The sequence below is a fragment of the Pyxicephalus adspersus genome, chromosome 5, assembly GCF_032062135.1.
Source record: "Pyxicephalus adspersus chromosome 5, UCB_Pads_2.0, whole genome shotgun sequence".
In the NCBI taxonomy this organism is placed as follows: Eukaryota; Metazoa; Chordata; class Amphibia; order Anura; family Pyxicephalidae; genus Pyxicephalus; species Pyxicephalus adspersus.
In genome coordinates, this window is record NC_092862.1 from 131707811 (window position 1) to 131732664 (window position 24854).

Sequence of the window (24854 nt, forward strand, 5' to 3'; positions counted from 1 at the left end):
TTACCGTTGCGCCCTCCTAGGGGGTACTTCTCCTGACCCCGCACAGGGGGTGCGCCGGTCAGAGCCTCTGAAATTTTTTTTTGTTGTCCCCCTTTGAGTGACACCTGGCAGGAGCTGGTGATTTTAGTGGTCCGCGGAACCGAAAAGGTTGGCGACCACCGAGTTAAAGCGTATCCAAATTCAAAATTTTCACTTTACATAAAAGGGTAGACAACCGTTTTATGTAAGGTAAAAATTCTTAAAATGCACCACCTTTGCAAAAAAAAAAAAAAAAAAAAAAAAGGGTGCAGCACTTCCCCCTAATTCTCGGCCGCCTAGGTGGTCGAGAATGAATAGGAGCGCCAAGCTTCCCGGGATATCTACGTCATGCATGCGGCGAGCACATCGGGCATGCACAGAAGGGGCCCTTTCGTCAAAAGGAGAAAAAAAACTGCCAATATCACGCATGCGTAAAAACAGCCGGGTGGTTACTGAAAAGTGCCGGGTGGTGCACCTAGCTGGGGAGAGTTCTAAAAATCTAAGAAGTGCCTGTGCTGGGATAATTCTGAATATCGGCGCTCCCCGTTTCCTTTTCTTTAACCTAACCTCTTGTAATAGGACTGAATGTAAATAGCTGTACATGTTTTGTTTGACAAATGACTGCGAAATAATTATTTTAAATAGATACTGCAGGGAACAACTATTACCAGAAAAGATTAAAATGAAAAAGACCAGAGGAAAGTAGAAGTGTACTACTGAAAAAGAGATGGCTTTATTTAAACTGGGGCAGCAAATAACTAAAATGGTGAAACCATTTCTCTTCTCACGAAAATGCAGAGCAGTCACATTATAAAAATGCAACTTCCAAAATCCACCTATAGCTTGTAGCTGGACACAACCTGCCCACTCTCCCATCGCAGGCTCAGATCAGCGATGGGGGAGTGGGCGGGTTGTGGCATCATGTTTCTTCACCTTTGGGTGACACCCAGCTTCCCACACATGCGGGTAAATTTAGAAGTCTGTGGATCCGAACAGGTTGGTGACCACTAGTTTAGACAGTTAGGAATTTATGGGCTTTTACTAGACTAGAATGACTTAAAGCAGAACTAAACCCTGGAGATACTCACCTGTCCCGTTCTGCCACGGGTGCCTCCATCTTCCCCCTTCCTCTCTTTCTGCATTCAGATCTTCGGTCATCTTGATTGGCCACCCAGGATGGCGAAACTCCCATGCATCCCCAGTAACTGATTGGCCAGCCAGGATGACTTAACTCCCATGAATCCACAAGGGAAGCCGGGATTGCTGGGTAAGTTCCACTTTAAAAGCAGAGTTTCCAAAAAATATTTGACTAAAATTCAAGAAAATAAATGTACAGGATAAATAGTGTGGGGATTACTAAAGCACATTGTATAGCTGTCACAGTCTGGATCAGCAGGCTGGAAGACAAGGAAACAGTTCCCATATGACCCGAGCAGTGTGAAAAATAGATGTGAGATCCTTTAAATGATGCAACCCCCAAGGTGGAAATTGCATCAGTTACATTTGATCACCTATTAGCTTGCAGATGATTTCTTTTATCACAAGCCATTCATTAGTCTTATTTGTTTACCCATCTTTATAGGGTCTGAGAACACCACCACACAATAACTGTCAACCAAATGGATGGATTCCCAATAGGAAATAATGGGTACAAGATACCGTACAAGACTAAGATTTGCTACTAATAAAGGTATTTAATTAACCACAAATGATACAATTACATCAATAATGGATTAGTATGAAACTCCTTAAGAAGCAGACCAGTTCTGCAAGATGCGTAGGGTTTCCATTATATTCTCCAATGGTGTAACACTCCACCAATTGGTGGAGGGAGCGAATAAATACTTACCATTATTAGTAGCATATCTTTCTTGTAAAGTATCTTGTACCCACATTGTAATAGCAGAGGTTATGTGTCTAGTGTCTTCATAGGTCTTGCAATTGGTTTTATTGAACTATTTTGTCTTTGAATGTGATTTTTGTAAATACTGGTTAAATAATTTTAGGTGAATGTACTATTAAACTATGGTTTTATTATATTACTGATTTTGGTACCTTAAAAATCCCTCTATTTGGTATGAACTATATTCTCTGGGACCTCTTTATCCAAAAAAAGAAAGGTCAACCTGTTTCCGTAAGTCTGTTAATGTAGGAGAATCGGAACCATGCTCTCATACAGAAACACGTAGCTCAATTTCTGATCAATTTCCAGTAAAAATAGCCAAAGAAAGGTTTTTCCTTGGCATCTCCAGACATTAGAGAGGCTGTTCAAGATGATGGAGGTAACAATACACAGAGCTACAAAGCAACAACAGCCCCAGGAACTCTACAACTTGCTGACGTTGCATGTTGTAGGAAACATTTAGGGAAGTGTTAAACACAAACTCAATGTGTCACTCAATCATGGAGTGTTCTGAGCAATTCCCCTCAATTTACTGTCAAGGACAGGAAGGTGACCCATAGAGAACATGAGGAAATGCTGGTCAAAAATAGAAAATAGAGATGGAAAATAGACACCAGAATATGCCTTTGCATACTGTGCAAAGGACCTCATATTTTTAGAATCTTTACTATTTATATCTCCTAAAAAAATTATTTAAATAGCAGATTTGCTGTTACAGAATTCTGTTGAATAGCAAATACAGCTCAGATCAGCACCTCACATAACGTAATTTTCTTATTACAATCAATAGTCACATAGCAGCAAGTTCCATGCCAATATAAAATGACAAATATTTAGCGTAGATCTAAACCCAATCACAAAAATATCATATAAGCATTAGATGTTAATATCAGTGAAGTTCAGATGTTGGTGGAGTGTGTGCATTTAAACAGGAAGTGGTTGGAGGAGACCAGCAGCAATGATGCACAAAAAAATATATGTATTAAAAAAAAAAATAGAGTAGCCTTAGGAACAAGAAATCTTTCAGTGGGGGTATGTGATGAAAACTAAAAAGGGATATTTTCTCTTATTTTCTATTGTGTCCACAAGAAAATTTCCTCACAGATGGCCAAAAAGTCAACATCTGGTGTTAGTTTGAGTGCATATACATCACTAAAAGCAGAGCTAGTATTAGTCTCAGGAATCAGATGCCACCTATCAGTGGACCCATTGCTGATATTTTAATAGCTGATAAATATCCATATACAACATAATGATGAGGTGAACTCTGAATGATCTTGCTATAATAAATAGCCAATGTATGTGAAGCCCTCGGGCTTCTTACCTGAGTTGTAGTAATGCTGGCAGGCGCAGTAGTTGATGTGGAGGACAATGGGGAAGAGGCTCCTCCTGGCTGTAGATGGTTGGCAGTATATTGTGACACATGGGAACTGGGCACTGGGGTGCTGGATCCAGACAAGGCATTGGGAAAGGATGCTGCTACATCACTGCTGTTGTAAATGCCTGTGTGGAAGTGTGAAAAATGAATGTTACATCAAGGAATTAAAGACATATTTAAGCAATTACTTTTTACCCAGTCATGTAAATTTTTTTAAAACATTACACTGTAATTTAGGTACACATACAATAGGAATTGGTACTGTATTATGCTGAATTCCAGCAGACAGGTAAATGATTTTTTATTTCTGCCCATCTGGTGCTGAGATTTATATTTGTTTCCCCAAGCAACACAGGCAGACCACTTACCTGACTTATTCGTAATGCAGAAAAGCAATGCAGACTGGTCACTACCTCACCCACTGCCTTTAACTAAACGTCAAGACTGATGGAACATCTCTTTGCTCTCTCCTATTGTAAGCATGGCAGCATAGCATATACATCATTAAGAGGGTCACTGTCAGAAATGGTCAACACAACTTTTTTTTAGCATGTCAGCCCATTCAAATAAATGCAATATTATTAATATGCAGAATGAAGCTTCTATGCACACATATTTCACTTAAAGTTCTGGCCTGCATAAAAGGTGTTTTGGGAAAAAGTAAGTAACTGAACAGTTGCCCATGTGATGCCCCCAGAAAACCACAAGAGCTCAGAGACACAAACTGTGCCTTTCTTTGATCTGCTAGATTGGATTTTCTTGAAGATGTTCCCCATCATAATAGACAAAAAAAATGTGACCAACAGCTGCTTCTGTTGCAAAATAGTTGCCACTTAAGGCAAAGTTAAAGAGCACTGAAAAAAGTATTTACTTTCAAAGCCAGAAGCCCATGCCACCAGCTCCTAGGGTAAAGCCTCAATTACCAAATTCTTCCCCAAGCATCTTGCTATGCTGTGACATTGGCCAATACTGACCCAACCAATTTCCAATCCTCAGCACGAAGCGCAGTGTTCTCCCCAGCCCCTTTTTGGCTGGGCGCACCACCCTGCACTTTTCTGTAACCACCTGGTTGTTTCTAGATTGGGTCACAATACAGGGGCTGCCACCCACCTATAAATTTATCCCACCGGGACTAAAAAATGCCAGGGTTGAACACTGAAGCATCATGAGTTCAGATACACCAGCTTATCATAAAAGAGTACCTGGAAACATATGTTGAAATATCCACACTTGGAACAATTAGGTTGGCAAATAAAATATCACCAGAAATACCCAAACCACAGGAATGAACTGAAGTGAGTTTTATTTTAATCTCACTTAAGGCCAATCTCATCTGGGAAATACATAAGGTCCTCTAATTTATCTGCCATGTGCTAAAGCAGGACACCAAAATCAAAAGAGGAGATCACTCAAAAGGGAGAGTGATGGAACGGGTTTTCAGCACTTGAATAAACCCTGTTGGGATGCACAAAACAGATCAATCACGGGACATGGAGAAAGGTAGGAGCCTTTCATGGGGCCTGTGTGAAGCTTGGCACCCATCCGTCTTCTTGCAGCAAAACAAAGCAGAGTGTGATGGAAGATGGTGAGGTCGAATGTGCTCTCCTTTCTCCTGCAAAGCCTACCGCACCAAGAAGGTGAAAAGCAGGTCAAAGGGTCTGAGCGTACCCACCGCTGATTTACTCAGGCTTTATAACTTTGCTACAATTCCACATTTTACTAGAACTAGAATGAGGTATATCATTTACCAAATACCAATGACATCACAGAGGAAATAATGTAAAGCACAGAAGTTTTATTAAATTATTACTAGTGCGGATGCGGTCTACGTGCAGCAATAGCATTTGTTTTTCTCTTGTCTACTGCTAGTAGCCAGTTTATACCCACAGATTTGGGCTGTGTCAAAATAGCATACGTTTCTGTAGTGCCAATTCACTACAATGCCCTGCACTGGCATGCTGTGGAAATCCAAAAGGATCAGATAATGGAGAAAAAGTAAAAACTGCACTGCAGAGCGCAATTAAAAAAAAAAAAAAAAACACTGGTGAAATGCAACAAGTGTAAATTTGCATGCCAGCTCCTTTAATGACCTGCTTATGACTTCCTCATTCATAACCTCATCACATGCAAGGCTCCAAGACTTTCCTAGAGCTGCCCCTATTCTCTGAAACGGTTTCCTTGTCCTGTTCGTTTTACTCCTACTTTCTGCTCATTTAAAAAAGCACTCAAAACCCATCTTTTCAAATTTGCAGATCTGTCTTCTGTCTGGTAAATCTCTCACCACTTACTTTCCATTCCATATCCCCATCCTATTGCGGGCTGCTTTCCCCACCTCCTAGATTGTAAGCTCTTTGTGTCAGGCATTGCAAAATATTGTTTCAAACAACAAAAATCTAACATATGTATGGGGCTTTAGGATAAGAAATACTGTGCAGATTATCCCGGGTTCTTTTTTTTTGTACTGAGGAAAAACAATATTGATCACCAGGAAAATCCAACCAAGCCAAATCAATCTTCCAAGAAGGCTCTGTTGGGAAAGCACAGAGACCTATTATTAATTCTGATCCAACTGTAACTATCTGCATTGAATTGGTTCCACGTCTGTAGGCAGCATCAGACCAAGCAAAGTCAAAACAGGAGAGGAAATTTTTATAAAAAAAAAAAAGTCCCTGGTGTGTAATTTAATGTATTTTCTGGACATCTAATATTTAATTCACAGGACTTTGCTCTTAGGAAGCCCAACAGCAGATCTGTACTTGTTTATCACCTCCAACTAAAATACTTTGCTGTTCTGTACTACTGTAAGTAAAAGAAAGAAAATAGCTCGGAAAAGAAGAGGCAGTAAGGAAGTAAGGAACAAATACCGGTCTTTTATTATAAAGTGATATACATTGAATTTTGGAGGTAACAAAATACCACTTCTTCGAGGCTTGGATGGGCAGCAGCGTGATTGAGCATTCTCTCCTGATAAACGATCTTTGGCCATGCTGATTAGCCATGCCAGGATGATAGAAGATAATTAATTCCTCCCCAGCGAAGACGAAGCCAGGATGCCAGGTATCCTGGCAAAGCAAAGCTAACGCTGTTCATGTGCAGTTAAACTTTTTGCTAGAACCCCACAGCAATCAGGCAAGTGAGAACATTGCAGAAGGGACAGCGCCTGTTTCTTTCTGTAATAATGACCGGCCTGACCTGCTATCACAAGAGTTACTTTCTGTTAATAAATTCTTGATTTATAAATATGTCAAGGCCGCAATTTAGTTCATAGGTTCAGTATCGATTGTGGCCCCCTAGATTTGCTTGCAGAGAGGAAAGAAAATGTCTGCTGTATGAGAGGCTCACACTGATATTATTATAAATAGTATTTATATAGTGTTAACATATTACGCAGGGCTGTACATTAAATAGCAGGGTTCTCCCTAGGCCCTTTTAGCTGGGTGCACCACTCGGAACTTTTTAGCACCCACCCGGCTGTTTTTGAGAGGTTACTAAAGAGTTTGGTCACAATACAGGGGCTGCCACCCACCTACAATTTCTTCCCACCCGGGTTAAAAAAATTTCTGGGTTGAGCACTGAATAGGGTTTGTAAATGCCAGACAGATACACTGACAAAGAAGGAGGAGAGGACCCTGCCCCAAAGAGCTTACAATCCTATTGACATCCTATCAGATATGGGACAGCCAGGATTTTCTAGCAAATGCAGTGGGGCAGAAGGACAGGAAGCACTACACTGGACCTGTGCACTTTAATAAAGTTTGTTTTTGTCCAGAAATGGATAATATTAGAGAACATAGTAGTAATAGTAATAGTAGAACATTTTTAATTATTCAATCTCTCTCATTAGGAGTCAAGTAGGCCTCTTAACAATGCATTTATCTGCAAATTACACTCTTTTGGTGGAGGATGAACCAAAATCTCCAGTCAACATGTGACAGGAAGGCTATAAATAATTCTAATAACAGGAAAAACTCATAAGAAGAAAAATGTGAATAGCGGAAAAAAGGAACAAATATATGGCTTCTAAAACCATATCTGATTTCACCATATCTGCCAATATTATATATGGGAATGAGTCCAAGAAAAGGTAACCTGCTTCAAAAAATATTCAACAGCCCTCTTTTCTGCAAATTACCTAATTTACAAGCATCTCTTAGCCATGTTTGCACCGCTTTGCATAACAGACATAAATGTAATTAAAAATTAGAAGACATCCAATTTACAATGGCTACTGCCATTTGCATAGTGTCATGCTGACTTCCCCTTATATCACTCAAAATTAGATTTCTATAATCTTGTTAAACAAATCAGCTTTTAGAAGCCATTGCCAAAAATTCAAACCACTTAACCAAGCAGCATGGAAGCAGTGGCTTTCTTTGAAGCGTTAACTCTTCCTCCGTTACAGGCGCCTCCCACAAGTAATTGTGGCTCTGCTTCCATTTTACCAAATTCCTCCTGTGCCTTTATACGTAGTGGGTGGTTATTATGTGCTTCAAGAGACACTCCAGTCAGTATTCAATAACTTCATTTTCAAACCGATATGACCAATACCCACCCATAAGGGTTACACCACAAGAAAAGTTTTCAAGGCCCAGTTTGTTGACAAAGTCTCATTTGCACAAAACTGGAAAATGTGATTTCTAACAAGTGGTGCCATTGCACAGAAGCCAATTATTAAAAAAAAAAACATGCACGTAGATTAGTCCAAAAATTCTATTTAGTGTAGGCCATTCTTGGATCTGTTAGGTGCTTACATCTGAGGTCACAATTATTTGTCTACAACAGCCTCTCGACCTTTCCAACATGAGGAGCTCCTAAAATAACTTTTAGGCATTCGGGAACCCCTGCTATAATTTCTATATCGACTGCTCACAGTATATTAGTGTGAGGCTCGGTAAATAGAATGCATCTTCTTACATTGCTGACCAGTGGAACAATGTCACCCTTACAGATAGCCAAAAAGATCATTGGTGTCAGTGGTAACAGACCTGAGAGGCACAAATTAATCTTTGCTCAAGGAACCCCTAGCAATGTCTGCAGAAACCCTAGGGTTCTATGGTCCTCTGGTTGGGAAACACTATTCTTTGATATAATATAGCCTACCACTTGGAAGTTGTTAAAGTAGATCAAAAACAATTTCTAGTTAAAGTTACAGTATTTTAGTGCTGGATCAGTTTGGTGTGGATATTGCCTAGTGGTTACGGCTTCCTTGCTCCACTGAACTTTGCCCACAGTGGAGATTCTACATGTAACATTTCATCCACAGAGAACAAATGAGCAATATACCACAAGGTGTTAAATATTCAAATGCCGAGGCATTACCAAAAAGCATAGCCATGCCACACAGGAACCACTGTTTCTTCTGACAGCCTAAGCAAGCCCTTTAAGGGTGGAAAATAATGGGGGTCATATTTTTTTTTTTTTTTTGATGGAACTTAGCAAGAGTGCAAAGTTATAGGAGTCACTATAAAAGAAATATTAAAAGATCCTGACTCGACACAAAGGATGGGGTTTGGATGAGGAGTGCAGGTACATCAGAGGGAATGATGAATAAAAATGGATAATGGTGTATTGTGTATCTAATTATTACAGCGAATAAGTATTAATAGATGTCAGCCCCTCTAAAGGATATCTCTTGTGAGTAATAACTTCAATAGGGGGAGGGGGAGTTCATTCGACGAGTTTCACAGCATTATAGCTGCTTCTTCAGGAAAGCATAATGATAAGATAAATTATCCCCTTTATCCAAGAGTTATTGGTTGTACACATTGCACGCAACACCATGACAAGACAAAGGTCAGACGCTCAGACACAGACAGGAGATCGCAGAACTGGGATCCAATGACTAAACCTAAGATTATTAGGCAAACCCCAAACAGAGGTATTCCACAGCCAGCATGATAAAAGCGATCCCAGAGTGTCCCAGATGTCCAATATACCAACCTTGGTTTCCTAAAAAGACAGGACTGCAAATGGTTTATCACCGGCATCACACAATATGCTGAGCAAGCGTTTTTAATGTAACCAAAGGCAAAAAGACAACTGGTAAATAGTGGCCCTGCAAACGTATATCCAACTGCTACATAATGTCTAAGACCAGAGTTAATGTACCGTCGCTACTTAAATTCCCAGTCAGAACTTCAATTTACACTGATAAACGTCTTGTTTAATTGACCTTGACTCAAGTGACCTCATCCGGCTGTGCGGAAAGGCCCTAAAAGCCTTGGTTGTTCCAAGAACCATGCACTTGCCATTAAATAATTATTATTTGTGCCGCTATTGTAGAGCTGAACAAGGCACTGGATTTTCAGGCGTTGAGAGCACACTGGCGTTTTAATCTACAGAGTTCACTCTGAAAGATGGCACCCTTCATCTTTTGCCTTGAAAAGAAGCTGCTCTACACAGACACGAGGAAGAATGAAATGTCACTCAATAACCAGTGAACAGCTTAAAAGCCCATTTACATCCACACTTGTGGGTTGTGGTAGGTTCAAGGGAGAAAGTAGCCTTCAGATGTATAGACCTCCTACCTAGCCATTGAATTAATGCAGTTACACTATAGAAGACAGCGGCTTGGATATGAGATCTCGGTCAATACAGCATTTGCAGAGTTAAGTGCTCTTATGGCAATTCATTTTCTACCTAAACTAAAATGGTGACTTTTATTCTCTCTAGACCCACAGGACAATGCAACAAAAGAGGAACCGACGTATTATCAGAAGTAAAACTTGGCTGCAGGTTTCATATACAAGATTGAACACAAAAGCTGCTCAATTAGTCTTCCAGACTTTAAAGCGGACCTAAACGCAAAATTTTTACTTTACATAAAAGGGTAGACAACCCTTTCATCCAAAGTAAAAACTGTACTTTTTTTTTTTTTTTTGCAAAAGCGCAAAGCCTCCCCGGATACCTACGCCACGCATCCCGGAAGGCTTTTGTTTGCTCCTCGGCATAGGCAGAAAGAGCCCTTTCTTTAATGGAAGGCAAAAAATGGAAATGGAAAAAAATGTCAATCTCACGCATGCACAGTGCGGAATTGGTAAGGTATGTAGAAGAACCCGGAAGAAGAGAGAAGAAAATGTGGGCACATTGCGCTTCCTCTGTGCCGGGCCAAAGATGGATACAGGCGGGATGACGAACAAAGAAACCTCTCAGCGGATCCGTGGTAATAAAGGTAGGTGTGTTTTTTTTTTATTTCAAGTTTCGTTCCGCTTTAATGGACTCTATAAACATTACTTACACTTAAGAGGAACTTATTTTTCTGAAACAATGTAAACTTCATTTAACCACATGCAAGCCATTATATTTCTATGACAGTTTTTACAAGAAACGTGTATCTTTCAGGACCAGTCATTTTGACCTATATTGTGTATTGTAGATCATCAAGCTCTCCTTAACCCCATGTATTGAATCATTACCTCGTTACCATGCAGTTTCATACATTTTATTAAATTTAATTGAAAACTTATTAGGCAAAAACCAAAGTTTGAATAATCCAGCCAACCAAGTATAGGCTGACTGTGCCAAAAAATGAAGAAGTTACATGTAAGAGTAATGAAGAATTGAAATATGAAGAGGAGGTCAGTGCCAGTGTTTGTTGTGAAAATAAGTAAATGACTTGCATGACATTATGACCTAATAACAATGTAAAAACAGAAAAATAATATGTTATGTGCAGAAAGCAACTATTGCAGCTGGACTTCATGCTGGAATAAACTAAAAAGATTTGCAAGCAGGTTGGCTTTTTATCTGATAAGTCATGCTTTGTTTTTTCTGTAACAAATGGACTGCCCATTGCATTCTACTATGCAGAATTACAACATTCTGGCCTGACCAATAAAGGTTGCTGAAAAAGGCAATCCAGGCAAAAATGTAAGTGTTACATATACACTCCCAGAAATCAGTCTTTTATATAATTAGTTACACATTTAAACCCTTTGTAGTCCCCATTAATAAGCTCCCTACATGTTATGCTAGGTAGGATCTAAGGCTACGTTCACATGTCAGATGATTCTTGTTCGACTGTCGCTCAGGGCTAGAATCGAACAAGAATCTGACGTGTATACAGCGACATTGTTTAATGGATCCGTCCTGGCAGATCCACAAATGACTGCAATGGAAGTAAAAGAAGGCGCGCAGAGCAGGGTGCCACTTGCTCGTTCTTCCCCCTCCCCTCTCCATGCAGCAGAAGGGCGCTGTATGTACAATGCTCATTCATGCTTCTTTCAGTTATTTGTCATTAGAAGAAAAAGTCTGTGTACGTAGCCCAAGGCTCTTATTACATTGTTCTGTAACCCTCATACCTTGGCTCAGTTGTTTTTTGCTACACCTTTTAATGCAGAATTCAGGAAACAGTGCTATCAATTTTTAAAAGAAAATAGCAAAAAGTGAATCTTTCTTTATTTTAACAGTATAATTATAAAGATATTTACATATCTTTAGAAAATCATATTTCTTAACCTACCTGAACCAACAGGTGATGAGCCCACACTAAGACTCTGCAGGCTGCCATTCCTGAGCGATGTAGGAGACCTCTGAAGGCCAGAACTGGCTATACTGCCTGCCGCAGAAGCCACAGAGGATGTGGGGGAAGCAGAGGATACGGATAGATGAGACGCTGTGTCCTGATTCTTGCTCCCTTTTGGCCGTCCAGGGCCATGCTTGCTTTGTTTGCTACCTTTCCGCTTCTTCTCTTTTACAGCGTCCTCCTCCATCATGGAGGATTGTACCCGCTTATATCCTGATACAGAGAGGCTGGAATTCGTGTAATCCCCAGAAACACCATCAAAGTTTTTGGTCTGGAAAGACATTACTGGATTTGTGGAAAGGCCCATCAAAGAACTAAAAGTATTTCCTGTCCCTTCCTGCAGAGCTGCCTCCCCTTTAAGAGTATCTTTGGTTGACAGCGGCTGCTGAGGATGGTGATAGGTGTCAGTCCGCATTTCTGACTCAGAAAAACTCAAAAAATCTTGTGGTGACTGAACCGAACTCCCAGAAGATGACTTCACGCTGCCGGGCGTTCCTGAAAAGCTACCTGTGAAGGTAAAAATGACAAAGATATCGAAAATGTACAAGCACAGCAGTATAAAGCAAACCTGATTCAACCAAAGCTAAGGATGGCTATATACAGGTCGGTATTTCTGTATGGCTGAGCAGATCATTCATTGAATTGCCCATAAACAAATTATCAAGTAGAATAAAACATATTTATTATTATTTTTATTACACAGTATTCATATAGCGCCCACATATAATGCAGCGCTTTACAAAGTCTATAGTTATATTACTAGCTGTCCCTCGAAGGAGCTCACAATCTAATATCCCCACCATAGTCATTTGTCTTTATTACAGTCTAAGGTCAATTTTGAGAGGAAGCCAATGACCTAACTGCATGGTTTTGGAATGTTTGAGGAAACTGGAGTACCCAGAGGAAAAACCAGGCAAGTACGGGGAGAACCTGCGAAATCCATGCAGATAGTGTCTGTGACCGAGATTCGAACCTGGGACCTAGCACTGCAAAAGGCCTAACCACTAACCACAGTGCTAACCACTGAGCAACCATGCTGCCCATATATTTATTGGATCGTATTAGTATCTGATAGGTTTTTGAGACCAATAAAAGTAGATCAAATGAAAATTTGTTTGAATCTAAGTCAATTCATGTAGGGCTAGGTATAGTGGTGGCAATTATTTACTTTTTTAAAACGTTTGGTAAATACAATATTTAAAATCTGGAAGCCTTCTATTTAGCCATAGAGTTTTTTGGCTCCCTTTTAAGCCTGTCACTAACAGAGATCCATAGCTCATCCAACACATGAAATAATGAGTCAGTGGACTGACCCCACACATATGGGAATGGTTCCATCTAAGGTTTCAATCGGACAAAGCAAACCTCAAGGAAGATCCCTTCTAAGACGACCGACTATGTGCCACCGGCAGTCACAAATTGGTGGATAATGACCCGTCAATCCTCTAACCAGAAGAATAAAGGGTCAAATAACTCCACTTTCAGCACTGTCAGGTTCAGTATTACAATGGGTTCCCTTTAGCTACAACCACCCATTGTGGGCAGACCTCCCTGTTTTTATTTATCTATTTTTTTCTCCCTTCAGTTAATGTATCTGCCCTATATGTCCACCTACAGAAAGAGAAGCGGGGTTAATAGATGTGTAAACAACAGTAGGGATAGCAGAAGCCTATTTTAATGCCGTGATAAGAGCAGTACATTTTTTCAGCAATGCGTACCATTTTTCCACAGTTATACAGCTCTCTAGGACTTCCATTTACTGGACAATTTGCCATTAGTTACAACAGAAAAGAGCTACCAATACTTACTTCTATAAGCAACGGATGATGGCTGAGCCACAGCAGGCTGTAAGGTTGTTTTAAGCAAATTAATCCCTGAGAAATTAATTTCACTTTATAAAAAAAAAAACATATATACCATTACTAAACAGAACACACGTTGTGAGACATTAGGAAGCTCAGAAGGAGAGTTTGCTTTTCTACTACATGCATTGATTCAGATCTGGTAAGAGGCAATAAACTAAGTTATAATCAGTATATAGCTTTGTAACATAAGGTGCTCACATATTCCTGCAAAAAGTCTGAAAGCGAGATTAATTCCACAATCAATAGGATCCTAAACTAGGGAAAATACACAGGCTGCAACCTCTATCTCTTTGTAAATCTGCTAATTGCCTGGTCTTTGCTATCTTTATTACAGTCTTAGTCAATGGCATGAACAAGATCTGCCACATGGGAAGTGAGAGTTCCTGTACTGCAGAAATCTTTAAGATTATTGATTTGAGGTACTGAATATACTGGATCTACTATACAGCCCAAAAACAAGCAGATTACCAGTTGTGCAGAAGGAAAGCAGACCATTTAACTAAGATATTCAGTACCATAACAGGTCCTTCCACTGAGATATATAGTACATAGCAGATCCCTCCATTGGTATGTAGATTATTTCACTGAAATTTACAGTACCATAGCAAACCATCTCACTGAAAATTTCTGTACCATAGCAGACTGTTCCACTGAGATATTGAGTACCACCATAGCAGACCCTTCCCTTCCACTGAGATATTTCATACCATAGCAGACCCTTCCACTAAAATATTCAGTACCATAGTGTACCCTTCCACTAAAAGTCAGAACTTGATGGAGGCACGTTTCTATTCTCCTTCAGCACCTTGAATTTTTTGGAAGAGAATTTGATGTGTCCCAAATCTATGATTCTATTTTGTGTTTTGTTGGCTTTTTTTATTTAAAATAACTGTTTAAAAAAAATGACACTGACACAAGTTTTCCAGCCAATCTGGTCTTTGGCTTCACCAAGACTATTCACATATTGGTAGTAAATATTACAAAGATTGGCCCCTACTTTACACTGTGAAAGGAGAAGCTTTAAGACAACCGCTATTTTGTCACTTAATTAGCAGCTATGTAGAATGGGTTTCCATTAGCCGATCTGACTGTCACCATCTGTCTTTCTCTAACCCTTTTGTTTTTACAGCTGCAGTTAAGAGCTCATTAGGATTCTATAACTTCTACTAAGCCTATATAGCGATGGAATGGATTTCTGGAATTTCTTTTCTGTTTCAACAGAAACTGAATTATGTTGAATGTGACATTTGGAAAGCGGTACAGTGGAGGAGGAAATATGGAAGAGCCAAAACCAAAAGAATGTGGCCTTGCCAAATAATTTCAGCTGACTCTATGGGAAGCATTTTATGCAGGTATTTCACAGGATGAGAATATTTTGTAGTAAACATACCAGGAGAAAAATATAGGGGGTGCCAGTACTGGCCCTCTTACAAAATAGTTGCCTTGCTGCGTCTGGTTTTCATAGTTCTTGTTCACAGACTCAACATACAGCAGACAGAGATGTCATATCACTGTCCCTGTTCAGCAACAGAGATTCAAAGTATTGAAGCCAAAGCATCAATACAACAGACCAGACAACTAGCTCTTTTTTCTTCAATGACAGAGGTCATCAATGACAGTCTATGAATTTTGAACCTAGTGTGTTAATATCACCATGCACATCCTAACAAAAGCCCACCCTGCTCTCACTCATTTATTCACCTCTGAATCTTGTTTCTCTGTCGGAGCCTTGACATAATAAACCCTGCTTCGGGGTGAAGAGAAGCAATGCTCAGACCTATCCAGCTAACCTCTATGTCCCAATAGTGTCACATAATGAGCTGCAGAATGTCGGTAACCATGGAAAAACCCAATCATTATCCCAGCTTGCAGCTTGCACAGGGTTTTGTCTCCCAGTTCTGATGAAAGAACAGAATATGGTGAAGTCTAGTGTAGGTGGGTCAAGGGGTAAACGTTCAAGAGAATCTGTCACTCTGTCCTGAATGGGCTAAGTGACAGATTGTCTTTGGGGTCTCCAGGAGGGCACATGGTTTACTGACAATTTGGACATAGGTAAAGGCCTATTAAACAGCATGGGGATATAACTCAAAACTACACTAAGCATATGTAGGTTTTTCTGCATGACTCCAGGTCAAAGATCGTGTATCTATTCTTAAATTTAAGTATTTTCATTTAAGTAGTTTTATTTCACATAAGTTTAGATAGAACAAGCTTTATTTATTGCCAAATGTGTATTTTGACTTCAATAAAACACCCTCCTTCATCAGCACTTAAGATACAGTGGAGACAAGGTTACCTTGCTGGAACGGACTGGTCGCTGCGGCAGACCCTGTAGAATTCCTTGCACCACCAGACTTGCGTCCTCGTTGCATGGAGTTGGGGCTTGCCGTCTTCTTTGTTTTGCCCTCTAATGTGCGAGCTTCCAGTGCGTCTTTTACACTTGAGGGATGTGCAGAAACCTCCTGGAAATTTGCATTCGTAAACCGGGCCGTTTCCTCCAAACGCTTTACTGAGCTTGTGACAGAATTGTTATTGTTGTTGGTGCTGCTGGTATAAGACTGAATGGTGAAGAGAAAAAGGAAAGAATACATTTGAATATATAAAAAGGATATAAAAATGGATATGGAAGTTATATTCTATTGTCATCCCCAGTCCCGAGCTACACTATATATTTTATTACCCATAAAGATTGCTCTGTTAAATATTGACACTTCTGTTTGCCGTGGATGTTTTTGATGAGTTGTAATTGCCAGGGTTATTCATGGACTTATATGGAAAGATCTCTTACATTTCTAGGGCTGCATATCTGCAAGGTGATCTGTTGCATTTTTAAGTTTCCATTTTGGAGAATAAAGCAGCAGTGTGAATTCATTTTTTATAAAGCTTAAAAGCTAAAGAAAAAAAAGAATAGGCGTGTATTACATTTAAGGCATGTTTAGACTAGCTTCACCCCTGCAGCAGACGAGACATTGGCCATAAAGAAATCATGGAGGCTGTGGAGGGCATTTGCAACAAACCTTCCAATCACCCATCATAGCACTCAGTGACTTGACAAGTTGTCCAGTAAGCTGCATGAGAAGTGTCAGGCAGCACCTGGGGTAAAGCTAGACTTCTTGGACAACAGTGCACAAGATAAAATACATATGTGCAGACTGTTTTACCTGCCAAGCTATCATCAAGACACATCTGTCTAGCAGAGGAGGGGACCAGATCTTGTTTCTGCTGCAGGTAATACAACAAGGTCTTTGTCCAGCCCCAGCCTGTGACTGGACAATGAAAGGAGAAGCCGCAGACTAACAAGCTCATCTATCTGTTACTCTGCACTTTCCAATTGCTCCTACATTACACCCCACACTGAGCTCTGCAAACTGAAAAAGGACAATACATTTACCAAATTTTAATGAATAAAAGTGTGTAATTAATATCTGCATGGCCTTCAGATTTAACATCAAGGCAGTGTGTATATAGAAATACATACACACATATAGATACATCTAAATACATAGCTCTCAGCCCCAAGCCCTATGAGAATTAAATGTTAAAATGGTTCACGGTAATTTTGAGATCTTTCAGCACGCAGATTGGATTGACTATTACCGATGCAATACTTCAAAATCACACAGATTGTTCTACACCGTAGCTGGGATCTAGATTTACCGGTGCATCTCTATAAAATGCTAAAACCTCTGCGCGATGCAGCGTTGCCCATTACGATTTCGAATCCCTGAAAATAACTGCTTGTTAGGTTGCCACAGCAACAAAAATATTACTCGATAACAAAGAAATATCTTACATGGCCATGATAAAAATCCACAGGAAATTACATGCCATGAGTCCCAACATACAGCTTGTTGTGTCAGTGCTGCAGCAGGACAGCGGAGCAGTCAGAATGCATCCATAAAAGTCTGTTATATGCAATGTCCATTTTATTGACCATTACATTGTAGCACTATATGGACATACAAAGTAATAGACATATATAGCACTATATGAGCACGTATAAAATTCCTTAACATGACAACAGGGTTCCCTGTACAATGTAATAAATGAGACAAGCAATCCCATATGTTGCACTTCTTCCGAATCCTTGGATGCAGCAAAGAGAGGCAGCGTATCATTTCATGTTTTCAGGAAGCAAGCGCCCCTCATAGCAGGATGCAATCTTTTCATTTATAAATCATTGAACATAAATTATAAAAAAAAAATAAAACATTTTAGGGGCCTGCCAAGGACCCTTAAATAAAGAGTGACCCTGGTTCCCTTTCCAGTTGTGAATCATTGCAAATTTGACATGGGGTTTTTATATTCTTTTCCAGGTTTAAACAGTAGAAAGTGTACCTCAAGTGGCACATAGAAGTACAGTACTACTTGGTCACAATCAATTAAAAACAAAATAGGTGCTTTCCCTGTAACACACATTTTTTAAAAAAATGTACCGTATTTTTCGCCCTATAAGACGCTCCGGAATATAAGACGCACCCAATTTTAATGGAGGAATATCTAGAAAAAAAAGATTCTGAAAGATTATTCCCCTTCTGATCACTCATGTGCCATTCATACCGGTATTCCCCTTCTGATCACTCATGTGCCATTCAAATTCCCTTTCTGATCACTCTATGCCTTTCAAATTCCCTTTCTGATCACTCTGTGTCATTCAAAATTCCTTTCTGATCACTCTGTCATTCAAATTCCCCTTCTGATCACTCTGTGCTTTTTTTCCACTGTACGGCAGTTAGGACAGGGAACAGCAGGTGGCGCTGTGCCGGCTTCTTTCGCTCTGCTTTACAGACAGGAGAAGACACGTGCTGCTGCCAGAGAGAAGAGGAGACAGACGCTGCTGCAGCCAGACACACGCAGGATTGGGTATCGGGTGAGTATATTATTTTAGTTATTTTATCACACCTTTGTCGTATAGGACGCACTAACTTTTCCCCCCCAGTTTTGGGGAAGAAAAAGTGCGTCTTATACTGCAAAAAATACGGTAAACTTAAATGTAAATGATACAGGAAATATTTTATTTACACTTATTAAAATTCAGCTTCAACCTGCAGTCACTGATGACATTTTAAGACAAAGTAGTCAAAACCATGTGACGCTCAGTGTAGATTTTCGGCACACCACAGTACAATCTCTTAGATTGTAAGCTCTTCGGGGCAGGGTCCTCTTCTCCTCCTGTGTCACTGTCTGTCACTTGCAACCCCTTTTTAATGTAGAGCGCTACGTAATATGTTGGCTCTATATTATTACTGTTTATTAATATTAATAATATTAACTCATAGCAAAAGTGCATGAATTACATTACGCAGGGCTGTCAAAACAGCAAGAAAACAGCTCAGAGAGATTGCATTGCCGGAGGTGAATTTAGGTTACTTGCACAAATTAAAGCCCAACTCCAGCTAGTTTTTTTTTTTTTTTTTTTTATTGTCACAACAACTTTTGAGCATTGGGTAATGAAGGTTTAAATCCCATGAACAATTCCAGACTTCTGTAATTACAATCTTGTATCAAAGGGTCACTTTTGCAGAACAGCTTGCCCCCCCTAAAACGATACAAGAATACAATATATTCTGTCTGAGTGCTGTGAGCTTTACAATATTATCCCTATGTAGGGTTTATATAGGGTTGGGCATTTCTAACATGTCAACATGCACTCACTCATAGAAGGAAGGCAGCTCTACAAATGACAAGAGTCTGATTTCAAATATCTAGAAAAGAGATCACACAAAACAAGCTGCGCTGTAAAAGTGCTGTATGCCATTAAGGAATGTAGAAAAATGTTCATCAGTGTCAGCAGGTGCTGTGTATCCATATAGATCAAGTGCTCATAAATCACTGCTCATAGTCTACACATTACTATGGCAATCCTACCACTAGGGGGCGCATTCCTTAATTATCGGCTTTCACTAAATCCTCCCTATAGCTGCTCCCACTCAGGTCAATGAGGTCAATCTGCTATTCACAAAATACTGAAAATGAGGGCTATAAAGCACCCTCGTTATATCCTCCTGAACCAGAAGGGGTTTATCACTCTTACCACTATAATAATTCTAGGACACTTTCGATGAACCAAGACGTCACCTTAATGTGCATCAAACAATAATGATTGTGTTATATTGGAACTTATTGCTAAGAGATTGAAATAGGAACTGCAGACGGTTTAAAAAAAAAAAAAAAAAAAAAAAAAAAAAAGACATGTATGATGTTCCTATAGCATTAACACGATTCCCTAGATTTTTCTAAACCGATGACATTTTGTCTTTTTTTTTTTTTGGTTTAGGTTCGATTTAAGGCAAAACTAAAAACCCTGGGAATACTCACCTTTTCTCCCCAGCCCTTTTTAGTCAGGTGCACCACCTGGCACTTTTTGGTAACCATCCAGATGTTTTTGGAAAGTTTGGTCACAATAAAAGGGCTGCCACCCCCCTACAGGGGATGCCCTCTACTGAGAACAGAGGGAGCCAGAGAGGAGAAGATGTGGTTTGGGGGTGACATAACCAGCAAACTTGCCCTCTTAAAGCATACCTAAACTTAGAATTTTCACTTTACATAAAAAATTCTGTTTGTTTTTTTTGAAGTGAAACAACGTTTTAAAAACAAAAACAAAAAAAAGAGTGCAGCACCGCCAGATAATTATTCATCACCTGTAGAGGAGGGCAAAGCTGCCCGGGATACCTACATTACGCATCCCAGGAGGGTCTTGGGTGCTCCTTCTACGCATGCCTGAGGATCTCAGAAGGAGCCCTTTTGTCAAAAAGGGAAAAACTTGCCAATCTCATGCATGCACAAGTGAGATTGTCAAGTTTTTTTCCCATCTACGTCACCTGATCTCACGCCTTGGAAGAAGAACCCTGAAGAATAGGAGAAGATGGCGGCACCTAGTGCGCTGGCACCTAAGACAGATGCGGGACACGATGGAAGAGACCTCCAGACCAATCGACTGCGCTGCAGGATTGAAGGTACGTGAATTTTTTTTGTTTTGGTGGACTTTTGACTTTAGTTTCTACAATGAGAAACAAATACCCAGCCTGGCTTTTCACATGACTTAGAACATGGTGTTCCCAGAAGCCCCCTTAGGTAATTCACAATTCCTCATTATGACACCGGTACACCTTCAAAACAATAAAACCTAAATGTTTTATACGCATATCAATAAAATGGAAACGGCTATAAAACAAGGCTACAGACACAAGAGGAGCAGATACGGTAATTTGTACTGATCAATTACCTTCATTACATTATCACAAGCTCAATCAATAAAAACATTCAACGTGTCATCCTGATTACACAGAGGGATACAGAGTAAAAAACACACTGCAAAACCTAACATAGACCAAGTGTTCTTTTATCATTATTTACTGGTTTTAATCCTAATTTGTGTCCCGTAAAGGGAACACGGAATGTAACACTTTTGGAACCTGATAATTACAAAGCACAAGCACACTGATTTAGTCATCCTTGTATCCTCCCCGCCACATGTCCCATCCGCCAATCATTACTAGATCCTGGATTTCCTTCCCTTTCCTTGTCTATTTTAGGCTGTACACAGATTCTAAAGTTTCATCACCTGAAGCCAATATTTATGATCATCAAGTGAAAATTTAGACTGTGTTCATCTGTCCGCCAACATGGTTTAGGCATCCATTGTGCTGAATCCCTTTAAGACGGACAGCCAACGATCACGATTGTATTCTGTTGGGGGGATGCGACAGGGTGCCCCTGAGAACCAGAAAGTTATTTCAAGGATTCCCCCATGTTCAAAAAAAAAAAAAGTTAAGAAACAAAAAGAGGTGTTCAATAAACAGGTTCCCTTCTAGTTCCTGCCGAATGTTCCCGTTCAAGGCATGCGGGAGTACCATGTAAGAAACAGAAATGACTGGTTCACCTACACTATAAAGACAACAGGTGCATTTCAAAGCTTTCACCGCTACACTTTAAGGGTCAGTGATTTTCTCATACAAGACTTCTAGCAAATCAAAGAGAACATGGCACACTCATAAAACTACTTCAAGTACCTCTACAATCTACTTGGGGTCTCTTTCCCTTTAGCTCTCAATGCATGATTGCATCTTACAAGCTTCACCAGCATGACTAAAACTCACCCAGAAAACCAAAGAAATGCCATGTATGAAGGAATGCTCTTGTGTACATAAGCCGTTGTACCATTGATAACTCATCTTTGTTTGCTTTCTTCGCTCACTCCACAATTTCAACACAATCTACAGATGACCTCTGCTGTTAAAGGAACTCGACTTCTGACCAATGAGATTACTTTGTTTACATCTATTCAGCAAAAATTCCTAGCCGTGGCCCAGCGCCTCCAGCTTGTGGTTTTGTTTTTCAGTTGGTGTTTTTGTATGCCCCTTTGTGCCTGCAGATGTTCCAATATCTTGTTCCCTTGCAGACACAGGTGTGCAGAGTACACTGAAAACCCATAGGAGTTTTAATTTCTTCACAAGCCACTTAACATAGCTGACCACCCAGCAACCTGTAAGCCTGGATTAGACTTGGCTTTGGGGAAGAATTAGAAGAGAAATAAACCGTTTTCCTTCAAGCATTTATATATAAAAAAAAAAAAAAAAAAAAGACTTTTAGATGGCCTTATAGTTTTCCTTTAAACCATGAAAACAGGACACTGTATCAAATATGGGTGGCATGGAGGGTCAGTGGCTGGAATTCTTGCCTTGCAGTGTTAGGGTTAAAGGTTTGAATTTTAGTTAGAACATTATCTGCATTTATTTTGTATGTTTTTTCCTCATGTTTGAATGTGTTTCCTTCCAAGTCATTAAATATACTGAGTGAATAATTGCATCACCGCTATGGTATGGTGGTGAACATGGGGGTCACCGCTATGGTATGGTGGTGAACACGGGGGTCACCGCTATGCTGTGGTGGTGAACACGGGGGTCACCACTATGCTGTGGTGGTGAACACGGGGGTCACCGTTATGCTGTGGTGGTGAACACGGGGGTCACCGTTATGCTGTGGTGGTGAACACAGGGGTCACCACTATGCTGTGGTGGTGAACATGGGCGTCACCGTTATGGTGTGGTGGTGAACATGGGAGTCACTGCTATGGTGTGGTGGTGAACACGGGGGTCACCGTTATGCTGTGGTGGTGAACACGGGGGTCACCACTATGCTGTGGTGGTGAACATGGGCGTCACCGTTATGGTGTGGTGGTGAACATGGGAGTCACTGCTATGGTGTGGTGGTGAACATGGGAGTCACTGCTATGGTGTGGTGGTGAACATGGGGGTCACTGCTATAGTATGGTGGTGAACATGGGGGTCACCGCTATGGTGTGGGGTTGAACATGCCTGTCACCGCTATGATCTGGGGTTGAACATGCCTGTCACCGCTATGATCTGGGACTAAACATTGGGGTCACCGCTATGGTCTGTGGGTGAATACGGGGGTCACCGATATGGTCAGCAGGTGAAGACGGGAGTCACCGCTGTGGTCTGCGGGTGAACACAGGGGTCGCCACTATGATCTAGGGTGAAGATGGGGGTCACCACTATGATCAAGGTGAATTTAACACATGGATTGGCCATGACAGACCTTAGACAGTCTACAACAGTCCAGACCTTAATCTTTGGGATTTGGAAGGGTCTTGAAGTAGACCTCGGTGACTCGATGTCAGAGACAGAAACAAGGCTGGTTAGCTGGTGTGAAGTGCAGTTTGTAACTGCTGCTCTTAGAATGACTATGGTCTACAAGGTATGTAAAAAGTGTGTATGTATGTATATATGTATGTAAAAAAAAAAAATTAAAATAATGATGTAATGAATGGTTAGCACCAGGGGCGTCCACAGAACTTCTCCCCCACTGAAACAAAAAAATAACTTTTCTATTACAGTTAGGAGTTCCAAGTTTCCAAGCTTACAGTTAGGAGTTCAACAGTATTGATTTAATCATTAAAGTTCAAATAAAAGACACCAATGCTTTGAGAGCTACGAAGTTCCTCTCTTCCACCAATATAAATTTGATAGGAGGTAAACCTCTTCTCTCCAAAGATTGAAAAAAATTTGGCTACAGTTTGGTGTAATGTTTCACAATACGCTGCATGGTCTATAGACAAACTCTGCTATGCTTTAGTAACTGAACAGGAAATAAAGTAAAAGAAAGAGGTTTGAAGGGGCAGAAAGTAAGTGATGGAAATTGAAAAAATAAGGAAGAGAAGAGAAATATTCACGATTACTATTCATCACCAAACAAAGTGCTTAGATAAGCGGTAAAAAGCACAACTGTGTATAAAAGTGCATAAAGAAAGACAGAAATATTGGCAATCATATATATCTGTACAGCATCAACTATGAGAGCCAAAAATATAAGATTTGATTGACCAAATCAGCAATCCTTATCTTATGTTTATTAGTATCTACTTTCAGAATAATTTACACTTTGAAATTGCAACCAACCTTGTTTGTGAAAAAGCAGCACCTATACCTAAAAACTCTGCAGGTTGTAATAGGTGAAATCCCACTATAATCCCACTCTAGTGATAGATACATAGACAATTTATTCAGAAATGTCACAGACTAAGCTTGTCTCATTAGCTTCCTGTCGAGTAGCCCCGCTCACCTTTTCAGTAGTCACAGTCAGAGATGGGACTAATGATGCCAAAGGCTCCATTTGCTTTTTGGATTTCTGTCTGTGCTTTTCTTTTTCTTTATGCTTCTGAAATAAAGGAAAAATAAGTCATTTTTAAATTAAGCTATAAAGGAAAAAAAGTTTGGTTTGTGTATTTGAACAATTAGAAGGAAAAGGAATTACAGGGAAAGGCTTATTATTTTGTGTATTATGTGACCTTACAGAAAACAGATGGCTAATGATCACTTTGCAGCGATTTTATTGGTTTCCAGTCTTAAGTCTTGAAACTCTAAACCGCTTTTCAAGGCAAGGCTTTTCATATTGTGTGTAACTGACATATAACCTACTGTCAAAAAAAAAAAAAAAAAAACAACATACCCCCATCAGCTCCTTTTAAAGAGCAAACTTAATGGGTCACACAAAGTAATGGATTCTAAGAAATGTATATATGTCAAATCATCATATGCAAGCAACTACAAGGTATTCACTAATAAAACTCATACCACAGAAATGCTTAAACATTATTCTCACCTACAGTCCCCTTATATCCAATAAGCTTCAGCAACTATTGCC

At 40.0% G+C, this 24854-nt stretch overlaps 1 protein-coding gene across 6 annotated transcripts in view; it reads right to left on the reverse strand.

Annotated features, from left to right (window-relative positions):
- The window catches only part of MLLT10 (MLLT10 histone lysine methyltransferase DOT1L cofactor), a 130202-nt gene that overhangs the window by 44655 nt on the left and 60693 nt on the right, over window positions 1-24854 (reverse strand). For 5 of the 6 annotated variants that reach the window (XM_072412744.1, XM_072412739.1, XM_072412741.1 and 2 more), the window contains 4 exons: window positions 24273-24368; window positions 15985-16246; window positions 11761-12330; window positions 3246-3424 (listed from right to left, as the gene is read on the reverse strand). In XM_072412744.1, the coding sequence (XP_072268845.1) occupies window positions 3246-3424; window positions 11761-12330; window positions 15985-16246; window positions 24273-24368 (1107 nt within the window). The remainder of the gene's footprint in view (window positions 1-3245; window positions 3425-11760; window positions 12331-15984; window positions 16247-24272; window positions 24369-24854) is intronic. The other variant, XM_072412740.1, reaches the window with a different exon arrangement.